The sequence below is a fragment of the Macaca thibetana genome, chromosome 8, assembly GCF_024542745.1.
Source record: "Macaca thibetana thibetana isolate TM-01 chromosome 8, ASM2454274v1, whole genome shotgun sequence".
Classification (NCBI taxonomy): domain Eukaryota; kingdom Metazoa; phylum Chordata; class Mammalia; order Primates; family Cercopithecidae; genus Macaca; species Macaca thibetana.
This window is the reverse complement of record NC_065585.1, coordinates 139,164,842-139,178,062: the sequence shown is the minus strand read 5'-3', so window position 1 is coordinate 139,178,062 and position 13,221 is coordinate 139,164,842. Positions and strand designations below refer to the sequence as shown.

At 38.1% G+C, this 13,221-nt stretch overlaps 1 protein-coding gene and 1 long non-coding RNA gene across 2 annotated transcripts in view; one reads left to right on the top strand and one right to left on the bottom strand.

Annotated features, from left to right (window-relative positions):
• Positions 1 to 381: 381 nt before the first annotated feature.
• The window catches only part of CSMD1 (CUB and Sushi multiple domains 1), a 2,043,790-nt gene continuing 2,030,950 nt past the window's right edge, over positions 382 to 13,221 (bottom strand). The window contains 2 exon segments of the mRNA XM_050802644.1: positions 382 to 3,805; positions 7,528 to 7,660. Of these exon segments, the coding sequence (XP_050658601.1) occupies positions 3,646 to 3,805; positions 7,528 to 7,660 (293 nt within the window). The 3' untranslated portion in view covers positions 382 to 3,645.
• LOC126961859 (uncharacterized) lies at positions 1,524 to 13,204 on the top strand. The gene is made up of 3 exons (XR_007728447.1): positions 1,524 to 1,581; positions 12,134 to 12,176; positions 13,024 to 13,204. It is a non-coding gene; the product is annotated as an uncharacterized LOC126961859 (long non-coding RNA).

Here is a 13,221-nt window from a genome sequence, read left to right as displayed (position 1 = left end):
TGTGATATTTGGAATGCTCTCTTAAGTAGGTCTATAATTCTCTTTCATGTCATTTTTTTAGTGTGGTGAACATTTACAAACAGAGCTCCCAAATTGAAAAGAAATCATAAAAAACGTAGGTTTTGGTTTGAAGGAAACCGAGGGTTCTTACTGTTTTTAATGCAAACCATCAAGAAATCTGTCAGCTTCAACGTTACTATTCTGCGTTTCATGGTTCCTGCTAAATGTGCTGTTGATTAATCATGACGATGTGAATGTCATGGGAAAAATATGGAGCTTCATTTTGAATACCATAAAGGCTCATTATGAAGACTCTCTTTCCTTCCCCTGCAAGGGACTCAGGTGCGCATATTAAAGCGAAAATAAATTCACACACAAAAATAGAAATCTAAAATTAAATATTTAATTAGAACTCTGATTTGCTTTAAAGATTGGTGGCATTGCACAGGCTATATTACACCCTCTTTATAATTTTTTTCGACAAAAAAAGATACTGTTCATTTTAACAGGCCACTTTAATATTAATACATGTGTAATAGGATTGGAACTGAAAATCAGCTAGAGATGGTACATTTTACATTATTGGGAAAATTACAGTTCTGTATTGTAAAAACATTTATTTTTTAACAATGTACCTACATTAATCAAAAAATTACAGCATATTTAATAATTTTACAAATTCTTCATAAAAAATATATCTCTGTACAAAAAGGTCTTTCGCACCTACGTCGTGACAGCAGCGTGTGGTGGGACGGGAGGGAGGGTCGGCGATGACAATGGGTTTTCCTGATCATAATGCCAGCGTTCTTTTTTTTTTCCCCCTTTTTATAATAGCTTTTTTGTTGTTGTTTACAAAATATTTTACAGAAGAAAAAAATTATTGCAGCTAGCCTGAAAAAAGGCAAGATGTGTGTGTAAAACAAGCAGCAGTTTTAAACAGCTCTGAAGCACATGTCCTGTGTTAGCGTGTGGTCGCGTCCCTCACGCGTGTTCCTGTTGCCTTCAGGGAAGAGTCTTCTAGACCTAACTCAGCAAGCACAGCTCCTGACTGCCCTAAAACGAGATCCTCCAACACCTTGTGGAGACTCCGTTCAACACTGCACACAACCCTAGGAAGAAACTAGGCAGAATTCTCACAAGAGAATTCCACTGATTTTTTTTTTTTTTCATTTAAATAACATGCTTCGAACTGGCAACCCTAGGACAGTTTGACTTTGCACACAAAGGAAAATCATATCTAATCTGATATGTGGTTTCTTGTATGTATGTATGTCCTGTCATTTCAGGATTTCATAGCATCATTGACCAGGGAGCAGGTCAGGGATGTGGGAACAGAGACATTAATTCAGACTCTGAAGTCAGCATTTTGCACCTAGTTTGAATGACTCAAACTTAGATATGTACAATATATATATATGTATGTATGTATATATATACACCTAATATGTATAGTAACCCTGTTCTCCCTTGCACACGAGCCTCCTCACACTTTCAACCGTCTTCTCTTTGTTTCGTTCAGTGTGTGTGTTAGGAGCACGACTCCCGCTGACCTCGTCCAGCAGTCTACTGTGAAACAGCAAGGTAAGGATTCCCATTGGCAAAGCAAATCTCCAAGGATGTGGGTAGGCTGGCCAGGGAAAACTGTGCAGAGAATTCAGCGTAATGATACGGAATCCAACAGTGTGGGGTTCACAAGACAGAGGAGTCCCTAGGAGAGGCCAGTGAGTCCCCAGACAGCAGAGACCCCTTCCACTGAGGAACACAGCACTGGGAGCCGAGCTCTACGGAAATGTCCAAATCAAAACGCGTGACTCTCCAGAGAATGCCCTGTTTTCCTGACCGCTTTTCCTTTATTCACATTTGAAGTCCTACATGGAAACCTTCAGTAGACCGACAGATAAATCAGTCTTAAAGCTAGGTGTGAATGTGTTCACTCCGACAACGTGAAGGCCAATTTGAACATTCTGACATTTCTATTACCAATGCCAATCTAAAATGTGAAAATTTGCCACAATTGGATAGGTACTGAAATATCAAATAATAAAATAAGTATTATCATTTCAAAAATATTTTATCAAACAAGTAAAAATAAACATGATCTTCACTTTGAATTTGTTACATAAACATCCTCATGGTCACATCTTCTACTTCATGTTTTGATTTTTATTCACCCTGGGGATCATACCGATTTTATTTGTACCATAACTTTTCATTTACCTGTAATATAATTTAAACCTGAAAAGTCACTGAAATTACCTTTCCATCTGGAATTATAAAGCATGAAACAAATAACAAATGAATGTATAAAATATATCATTGTGAGAGGACAGTGTGTGTACTTTTTCCTTCCCTCTAAAAGAACACTTAGTATTTTGATCCTGAACAATTTTCACTGAGTTCAAGGTGCTACTGTGGTATATTGTCCTTCAATGCAATATCAAAGATCGATGGCACACTAAAAGACAAAGAAAACAAACAAAGAAAACCCCAAAAAACAGAAAACAAAAAAACTGCAAAAGGGAAGGCTGCATTGTGAGTTAAAACTCACAAGTTCAACAACTATCTAAAATAAATTACTATTCACAGTTTTACATGGCAAACAGAAATTTCTGCAAACCCCCTGCTATTAAGTAGTATCGGAGAGACAGTAATTGGATGAGGATGGTACTAAAGGAGGAAAACCTGGGAAATAAGGAGGCTTCTGTTATTTTCTCATTGGACCTCTTCAATGAAGTCAACACATAAATGGAGCTAATTGAAGCAATAATAAAATAAATCTCTTCAATACTGTATTTCCTTTTAAATCTGTGCCATATCTAGGAATACTTTTCCCTAACACTCCAACTAAGCTGATGGTGGAATGGTTAGCTTGATAATATGAAAGAATGCTTATATACAATGGATAGTGTGTATAAACCCTGTGTAAATAATTTATTTTTTATCAGAATCTTACGCAGTCATTCATAACACACTAGTGCAAAAAATTGTGCATCAAACATTCTGCGACAGAACAGCTGATTGGGAAATTTGCAAACATCCCTAGAGATGAACACACAGGGGAGCTGTGAGGTCCTCAAAGCTTGCCAGGTCTCGGAAGGACAGAGTGAAGCCTTTGTAGGTGTGTGCCTCTATCAGAAAGGTGTCTTCTTCCAGAAAGCTTATTATTTTATTTTTCTCAAAGTATTCATGTTCATGGGAGTTAAAAAAAAACACACACACACACACGCACAAGAGAACACATATTGTGGTGCTACCATTTTGTCACCGCACCCGAAGGACAGATCCACGAGCCCAGAAGATTGCATTGAAAGGCATCCCAGCAACACAGAAATACGAAAGTCTGAGGCATTGAGTACGACGTGTCGGCGTGACGTGGCAGTCTTCCTGGAGTGTGCCTTGATGTCAAACAGGTGCAGCCAGGCATTTAGAACCCACTTTCGGAATGAAAACGCAGGTGTACTTTGATCCGCAGAAGACTCTGGCACATTTCAGTAGAGATCCCCGCTGCACGTATGCCAGTAGACAAGGTTGAAGATCGCTGCAGTAAAGCCAGAGTGGAAGGGAGAGTGGTATATGGCACCAAAGGAATCACTGCTTGTCCATCAGAGGTATGGCTATGAATCAGTCCTGTTGGGGCACTGAGGGCTATACCACTGTACAGACTGTGTTCAGAGTTGTGTCAAACCTCACAGCCTTGGCTTCTGTGGGTTTTAAGTTTGTATCATACATGGGGTTTTCAAACGATGCTTGTCCATTGCTGTTTTCATGCCCAGCATAGCCATTGTATTGAACTTTTGGTCTCGTTCTAAGGAAAACAGAAAACAAATCATTAGAATCCTGGTTTCAGTTGGAGATTTAGCAGCCGGGACTGGGTGCAGGAGACAATGTCTACAGAGCAGGGAGTAGTACAGCCAGGACGTTTGCAAAGAAGGAAGGCGTCCACACCTGCGCACCTGTCAGTTTATTTGTTTAAATTGGTGACTGGGAATATAAAATGGGTTTTAAAAAGTGAAGCAATTTCAAAAATTAAATAAACATTTTTTGAGACAGGGTCTCACTCTGTTGCCCAGGCTGGAGTGCAGTGGCACGACCACAGCTCACTTCAGCCTGGACCTCTTGGGCTCAGGCGATCCCCCCACCTCAGCCTCCTGGGTAGCCGGGATCAAAGATTTATTTATGCTTCCTACAAATGCCCCAGGGAAATTGGGAAGGTCCTAAAGGCTGAATTTGACTGGTTTTGTTTTGGATGTCTGTTTATCACTGATAAGTTGTATGGCCTTGTTTAAGTCACAAAACTTTCTGCTACTCTGTAAAATAAGGTTGTGGGCATATGCCTAGCCTTTAGGGCTGTATGATTAAGCTAAATTTCAAGTTTAAGCTTTTAGTTCACTGTCGTTACTAATATTCACAAAAACATTATTTTTTATTTTGTCTCTGTTGAGTTAAAAATGAATCTGTTTATAAAAAAGGAACTATACTCATTATTAAACTATTATCACATTTTCTGGTTAAAAGAAAACCCGTACATACAACCTATGATAGAGAATTAGAGGATTTTCAGACGGCAAAGACAGAATCATGTCTGGTCTGGCTCTGGCTCCTTTTATTCTTTCCTTATTCCAGAAGAAATCAGATAAGAAAAATGTGCCACGTGGCAAAAACAGAAATTTAATGGACATAAACATGCTCGCAAAAACATCATTTGACATCGGGTGTCAAGAAACTTCTGCCGAGTCATTTACTAGTAGATTTCCTTATGTTACACATGCTCATTAAGAAAAAGAGAAGTAAGTAGTGCATGGCCCTGAGAAAACGGCAGAACTGCAATTTGTAACTGCCCTTGGAGTGGGAGAGGTCGACATTGCGCTTGGAAAATGCGCCAGCAGCAGCAATAGTTAGCAAACAAATCCAGCCCCTCGTGAATGAAGACCTGGCTAAAATGTTCACTCAATCGTCCAGATCACAAGCTGCCACAGTCCCTTCATGTCTAGGGAAATGCAACCCCAGAGTGGAACTGGCGGCAGCTGGATGCTGACGTGCACGAGTGCAGCTGCACCTGGCAGAGGGCTGTCAGGACCTCGGGCTCTGAGGAAGCAATTCCCCACATGCAAGCAACAGACTCAAAAATGAGCAGAAACAGGGTTTTTCTGGAGGAATACAGAGCCAATTCATTAAGAAATATTTATGTCTGCAGAGCCTCAGAAGCCAGTGTAGAGGGTGCTACAGGCTTGGTGCTTTCCTGACCAGGTGGTGAGAACTTGAAGGAAATGAATTGATGTGCTGCTGGCAACTGAGCCCTGGACTTCCTTGATTCTGCAAAAATTCCACCATCCCTCGCTTCTATGGCACAGAAGTAGAGGATGAAAAGACCCAACAGACTGAGAAGTCACAGTGGCCTCATAGCCGCCCTCTTGAGAGCTGTGAGAGGGAAGAGCTTCCTTCATATTCAACATGCAGGGCAGCCTCCTGGTCTTGGTGCAGTGTCAGGAAGGGAGGGACTGCAGGTGTGATGACGACAGATTCCCCACTGGCCCAGAGGAGGCATCAAGTTTACATAGAAATAAGTGCTGTCTCCCTTATATCTGGCTCTGAAATCTGAGATCTCTTTCCAAGGCACTGCCTTCACGGAGACACCCAACTACTCAACATCGACAGGGAAGATGCTCAGGTTTAATGACTAAAAGTGGTGTGTATTTTGAATATACCCCCCAATGCTACATTGTCTTAAAGTTAAGATATAATCAGAAGTCATATTTATGTATAAATATGCATATATAATTACGTGGGGTTATCTTTTTAAAGGCCAAGACAATCCCAGACTTACATGAAGGTTTGCATCTTTGCAGGCAAGTTAAGGGAAAACAGCTTTAATGGACTTGACCCTTTCCTTGGGGTTAATGTGGATGCCAATCAAAAACAAAAATAAATTTGTAGGAATTATAAGTTCCTACAGTATGTGTCTCTATAAGGATATTATATGACCCTGAGGAACCTTTGAAAGAAGATACATTTTTAGTGCATATCCCTTTAAGAAGAGAAGCCCCTCTAATTATGGCATCTTATTGGATAAGGTAGTGGCATATCCTTCTACATTTACTAAATTTTAAACTAGTCCTGAGCAGAAATTCAAGGATAAGGCTCATCAGACTTGTGTGTTTTGGGTATTTTTTCTTCCAAAAAATTAATACAGATGTGCCAATCTTTCATTTTGTAAATATCATCTGAAATGTTTTTTCACTGAGTCATATTCTTAAAGAAAGAACATTACCAGCCATAGGGAACTGAAGACATAGGTACAAGCGGCTAATACACCTTTGAAGCAACATTCTCTCTACTGTGTACTTCAAAAGTGACTACAAGAAAGCACATATTTAAAGAGGCTATTTCATGAGTTATTAAAAAAAAACATGACAGTTTTTCTGTTTTCTGTTAACCAGAATTAAGTGAAATATCCGTATTATATACTGATATTTATTTAACCTACGTAATTTTATTTCAGGGGATCATAATTTACTCCTTATTATTTGTAGTTAATGCTACCATTTCAAATAGTATTTTTGAGTAGTTTGGCATTTCCAGATTCCTCCAGGAATGTATTATCCATATATGGATACAATGTACAAGGAGTTTATAGTTCCTCCAAAATAATCCTTTTTTTTGGCATCCACATTCATCCCCAGGAAAGGATCTAGTTCACTAAAGCTGGTTGTCCCCAAGTTTTGATATTTTGCAGTTTGTAGAGTTTTGCAAATTAATGGATATTCCGAACAGTTTTTTAAGAGATGGAACATCTATATTGCTTACTGCATATAAAGAGCTACATTTGTATTTGTTGAAGGAAGGAATCAGTGAAACAATTATCAATCACAGATTCACAGAGTTGAAAGTGGCCATAGAGAACATTCTGTTCATCCTTTTGCTGGAAGGTTGAAATACCTTCTAAAGGTTCTCATGGCTGGCCATGGAGCCTGAATATAGAGATAGAATCCTTTATTTCATCTTTCAATTGAACATGAAAGAAAAAAATTATTTCTCAACTCAGTCATTTATTCTCTTATTTCTTAGATGTATCCTGCTTAAAAAGTAGGGCAGAAAACAACAAAAAAGACAACAAAAAATCTTCAGAAATAAGCATTGTTAGTGTAAGAAAGTGCACTGCTCTCACTCGTAAGTGGGAGCTGAACGATGAGAACATACGGACACATCGGGAGACGACACACATTGGTGCCTGTGGGGGGTTGAGGGGAGGGAGAGCATCAAGAAGAACAGCTGATGGGCGTTGGGCTTAATACCTGAGGGACGGGCTGATCTGTGCAGCAAACCACCATGGCTTACGTTTCCCTAGGTAATAAACCTGCACATCCTGCACATGTACCCCAGAACTCAAAATAAAAGCTGATTACAAAAAAAAAGAACATTGCATAGTAATATAAAATACGTGTGCATGTGAGCACGAGACCATGCCCATTACTTAAACCCATAGTTTACACTCACAACATTCTCAAATAGATGGTGTTTCTGCAGTACCTGTGTTTATAGAGGTAAAATGCAAACCCTGATAAAATTAGAGCAAAGAAAGGAACCAGAATGGCAGCCGCCACAGAGCCACTGCTGGTGCCGTGGTAATGATTCGAAGAGTCTTGATCTGGGTTTAAGGGATCTGGAAGATAAAGGAAATATTCAATTTGTTGTTACTGTACTCTGCTTGAAGAAATAAGTATGATACATTTTATAAATGGATATGAACTCTACAAGAAGCAGACGGAGTTACCATTTCACAGGAAACCAACTGATATTCTTTTCTAAAGATTTTAATATCCACTTAGTGACCAAGACAAAAAACTATTTCCTACTAATCATGGAGAATACTACGAAAGAGTCCCAACATTTAAAATGTGAGAAAGGCAAAAGGGTCACTTTACATCCTGACTTTTGTTTATAGTTATAGGTATTTTCACAAAAACTAACTGAAAACATTTATATATGTTTTCTATATTCAGAGGTCAGTAATATTTGCTGTTTGTTTCTGTCTTAAGGCCAGACTCAGCAAAATATGTCATTGAAATTATGTAAATATCCCAGTTATGCATACAAATGGATTGCATTCTTCATATGTGAATAGGATGGTGCTATCTGATCCGCCTTTATTTTAGGTAGATTCTGAAATTCACATCAGAATTTAGAAATACTCAAAAAAAAATATAGTTCAATGTCACAATGCAAGTTTCCATGAAGACACAAAATAATGCTAAAATACAACTTTTTAAATTAATTAATTATTTTTTCTTTTTTTTTTTTTTTTGAGACAGAGGCTCACCCTGTCGCCCAGGCTGGAGTGCAGTGGAGCCATCTCAGCTCATTGCAACCTCCGCCTCCAAGGTTCAAGTGATTCTCCTGCCTCAGCCTTCCAAGTAGCTGGGATGACAGGTGCCCGCCACCATGCCTGGCTATTTTTTGTATTTTTAGTAGAGATAGGGTTTCATGATGTTGGCCAGACTAGTCTCGAACTCCTGACTTCAAATGATCCGCCCACCTCGGCCTCCAAAAGTTCTGGGATTACAGGCCTAAGCCACTGCGCCCGGCCTAAAATATACCTTTTATCCATTAGAAAGGAAGGCAAATGTAAATACTTCATGTATCATGAAGGTGATAGAATCATCCATTCTATAATACACGACTATGGAGTGTCTCATTGCATGGTACTGAGAGGAAAGCATTAAAAATTCAAATCCACAAATATTTATTAAGCAACTGTTGCCAAAGAAGAAAACAAGTTCTTGAAGAGTGTACTAACAAAATACAATTTTGAGATGGATTTGGTCTAATTGCATGGAGTCACTTAATGCAGGTGTGCAATGAATTATGATTGGCGTCATCTCAATATAGCAGAATTGTTAAGAAGAAGCTGATCTGGTTTTCATATTTCCAGAATTTATAAAATGTCAAATTCAAAGAGATGTTGCTTTATTTATTGTTATATAAACCAGAAATGCAAAAAATCAATCAAATATTAAAAATCTTTAAATCACTATTTGTATCAACATTCTTTAATTTTCATATAAAAACTTTCAAATGACATTATTTGCCATTTGCTTCAATCGATGTAGGATTATGACTGCCTACAATATTAACATCCAATAGGAACATATTTCGGAATAATGTTGGCTTTTTACAACTACATATCTTTTTGAGATTTGTCCCATCATCATGCAAAAGGAAAATGCCAGACATCTGCTCTCTTGCAATCTGAGCACCCAGGTTATGGATGTGCAGTGAGTGAGGCCAACTGGATGTTCCCACCCCAGGCACTGTATTGGAAGTGAGGGATGCAAAACATTCTGTGATGGTTTAAAATTTGTTCCATGGGTGAAGGGGTTCTAGAACCCTGGGGACAACGTAAGTGTGTGTGTGTGTGTGCGCGCACATTGAGGGTGGTCCCAGCAGCAGCAGTGGTGGCAGCAGTGATGTCCGGTGACCAGGGGTGGTGCTGTCCAACAGAGAGCAGTGGTGCCCTAACTCAGATGGCACCAACTTCATGGGTTGGTTGTGAAAATCATATGTTAGTACATCTCAAGGGCTTACAACAATGCCTGGCACAGAGGGAATGTTCACTCGGACTCAGAGTCACAAAAATAGAAGCCTCCTGAAGCCAGGGTTTTTGTTTGGTTTGGTTTGGTTTGGTTTGGTTTGGTTAGCTTTCCTCTTGAATCCTCAGAACCTGCAACAAAAGCTAGAATACAGTATGTGCTCAATATATATTTGCAAAATTTTAAAAAAAGTTTTGTCTTTATAGCATTTCAGCACCCAAATATGTTTTAGTTTCCATTATGTTGCCATACATTGATCTCCAAGTTTCTGTAATTCTGGGACTCTCTGTCTCATTCTTATAAATGTGTATTCTACTTACATTAACCATAGTTACTTTCTTTTATCTGAAAACAAAGCTACACACTTTTATCCATAATAGATATCAAAATTCAAATAATAAAATGCTGGGAAATCTACATGTCCCAAGACACCTCACATGAAAACAAAGAACACCACATAAGAAGATGTTTGTGAATTACATAACCAAACGTACTGTGAGATTATTACATGTCTGCAGCTCCTGGTTAATTTCAGTTACTTACCCTTGTTTTAATAATTTGAAGGTTAATATACACACATGGTGCTAATTAAGATGGCATAAAGGGATATGAAAACAAATAATATAAAGGAAAATTAAAATAATCATTCCTTGCCCTACAAGGCAGTTCCTCTTTAGAGTTGAGGGTTTAAAAAATTGTCCTTCCAACAATGTACTCTTAATATATGTGATTATTTTTCTCTTTCCTCATTTTTATAATTGGTAATATTATTTGCATGTTGCATATGTGGCTTTTTAACCTTAACAGTATATTTCTGAGGCTCTTCCATTGGCATATTTGAATCAGATTTAATTTTTTAAGGTGTGTAGTATTCTACTGATTAGACATAACAACATTTATTTAGCCAGTCTACTGTCCAGGGACATTTAGGGTATTTCTAGTATCTTCTATAATGCTGCAATGAAATCTTTTGCCTCTATCTATGCATTAGCAGGAGTCTACATTATATAGGACAAATCTTCAGAAGTAGAATTATTGACGAACAGAATTTGTGCCTTTTAGTGTTGCTACATCCTACTTAATTGCTCTCTAAAGAGGCACTGCAATTTCATTCAACCATTATCCTACAAGGGTCTTTACAATAACACATGGACAGCGTGTGTGATCCCTCTGCTACCCTCCTTTCCCTCCTCCTCCCGCTCCCTGTTTTCCCCTTTCCTTCATCCTCTCTCATCGCCCTCCTTCCACGTGTTATTATTGGTTCCACCACTGTTGTGCAACTGTTGCTGCTGCTACTATGGTGATAAATCAAACACAGTATTTAGGTATTATAAATTTACATTTTTTTACTGAAGAAGGAGGGTGATAAGCTAGGTCATTCAATTTTCTAAAGCTCATTCTTGAAACAAATGCACATCCAGTCACACAACACTTCATGTGGGGGATACATTCTGAGAAATGCTTCGTGAGGCCATTTTGCAGCCTCAGAGTGCACTCACACACCTAGATGGTGTTGCCTACTGCACACCTAGGCTATAGGTACAGCCAGTGGTTCCTACGTGAGTAACGCCGTGCACTATGACATTATGGCAGCCATGGTGTCACCAGGTGTTAGGAATTTTTCAGGTTCTTTAGAATCTTACGTGGTCACTGGTGTATATGAGATCTTTTGTTGACCAAAATGTCTTATGTGATGCGTGACTGTCCTATATAATTCATCCACTTAAGCTGAACACACAATCCAAGGCTTTCTCAGTGTATTCATAGGGTGGTGCAATCATCACCACGGTCTCACTTAGAAGACTGGTGTCCTTCCAAAAGAATCTCAGTATCTCTTAGCTTTATTCTTCCTCCACCTTCATCGCAACCTTTAGCCCTAGACAACCACTAATCAATGTCCCATCTCTATGGATTTGCCTGTTATGGACATTTCCTGTAATGGATTCATACACTATTTGGCCTTTTTTATCTGGCCTCCTTCATTTAGCATGATGTTTCAAGGTCCATCCCTGTTGTAGCATTCATCAATACTTTATTCTTCTTCAGTGCTAATATTCCATTGTGTGGCTATACTACATATTGTTTATCCATTCATCCATTGATAGACATTTTAGTTGTATGCACATTTGGGTTATTACAAATAATGCTGCTCTAAGATTCATGTACAAGTTTTGTGTGACATATATTTTCAGTTCTTTCAGCTACACATGTAGGAGTGGAATTGCTGGAGCTTACAGTAACAACTGTTTGATGAACTGCCAGAGTGTTTTCCAGAGCAGCTGTATCATTTCGTGTTTCCCCAGCAAAGCACGACAGTTCCAGTTCCTCTGCCTCCTTGCCACCCTTTGCTATTTGGCTTTCAGATCACAATCATCCTTGTGGACGTGAAGTGGTATCCCAGTGTGGTTTTGATTTGCATTTCCCTAATAATGATTATAATCAACATATTTTCATGGGCTTATTGCCATTTGCATGTCTTTAGAGACATATCTATTCAAATCTTTTGTCAATTTCTTATTTAGGTTATTTGCCTCTGTATTTTTCAGCCATAAGAATTCTTTGTATATTCTGGATACAAGAACTTATCAGGTACACAATTTTATGTATTTTCTCTCATTCTTTGTGTGTATGCTAGGGTTGGGTCACTCAATCTTAATGGGGAAATTAATTTATTGTTGAGTTTCTTATGCAAGTTTTTGCATTAAAGTTGTCTTTCAAGTTAATTTTATTTTAGTGTCCACTTAATGACAATCACATTTTTTGGTTTATCTACTGACTAGAAAAAATTAGGAGGTTGTTTATTTTTATCCATAAAAATAGATACTTGCCATCATTCTTAAATGAATGGTTGTTGTTGCAGAATTACTTAAACACAAACTTCTCTAATTAGTTGAAGGGTGGGGGGACTTACTTATGAGTCAAATTATTTTGTAAAGTAAATTTCTTTTTCCTGACAATAACCTCATCATCACATGAGAATACAAATTCCTTGTTGAAGCAAGCTGTTATTTTGTTAGATTAAAAAGAAATGGGGTAATGCAAATAAAATTAGTAATAGCAAACTGATAGTTCAGGTGAAGTTCATTGGATCAGTAAACTTAGACATCTACACAGCATCTTGTACAGCTCACTGGGGTGTCCTTAAACAAAATTACTAGAGCGTGTGCTACATAGAGAAAGGAGGACAACTAACTCCGGGATTTGGCTTAGAGCAAGAGAAAAAACATTACCCATCATTAGTGTTGGTCTAATGCGTTTATTCTATTTCATTACCTCAAAATAATATAACCCAATTTAAAATATAATCTCAGCAATGGCCAACATTATAATGCTCTTCTGTTTAATAATACTGTAGTTTGAATAGTGGAAGTAAAGTATTTTATGATTAATTATCCTTTTTTTTTTTTTTTTTTTTTTTTTTTTTGCTTTTCTACAGGCCAGTAGACGTTTTTTTCATTCAGCACTTTGATAAAAGTCTTACAAAATAACTTCATCGTGGTAATCATCACAACATTGTATACTCACATTCTTCCAAAAGGTGGCTCTGGTAGCAAAGCCTATATGGTAATTTTCTTCTTTATAAAATAATGATGTGTGAATAGTATAAATGCATTAGACCAACACTATGTCTGGC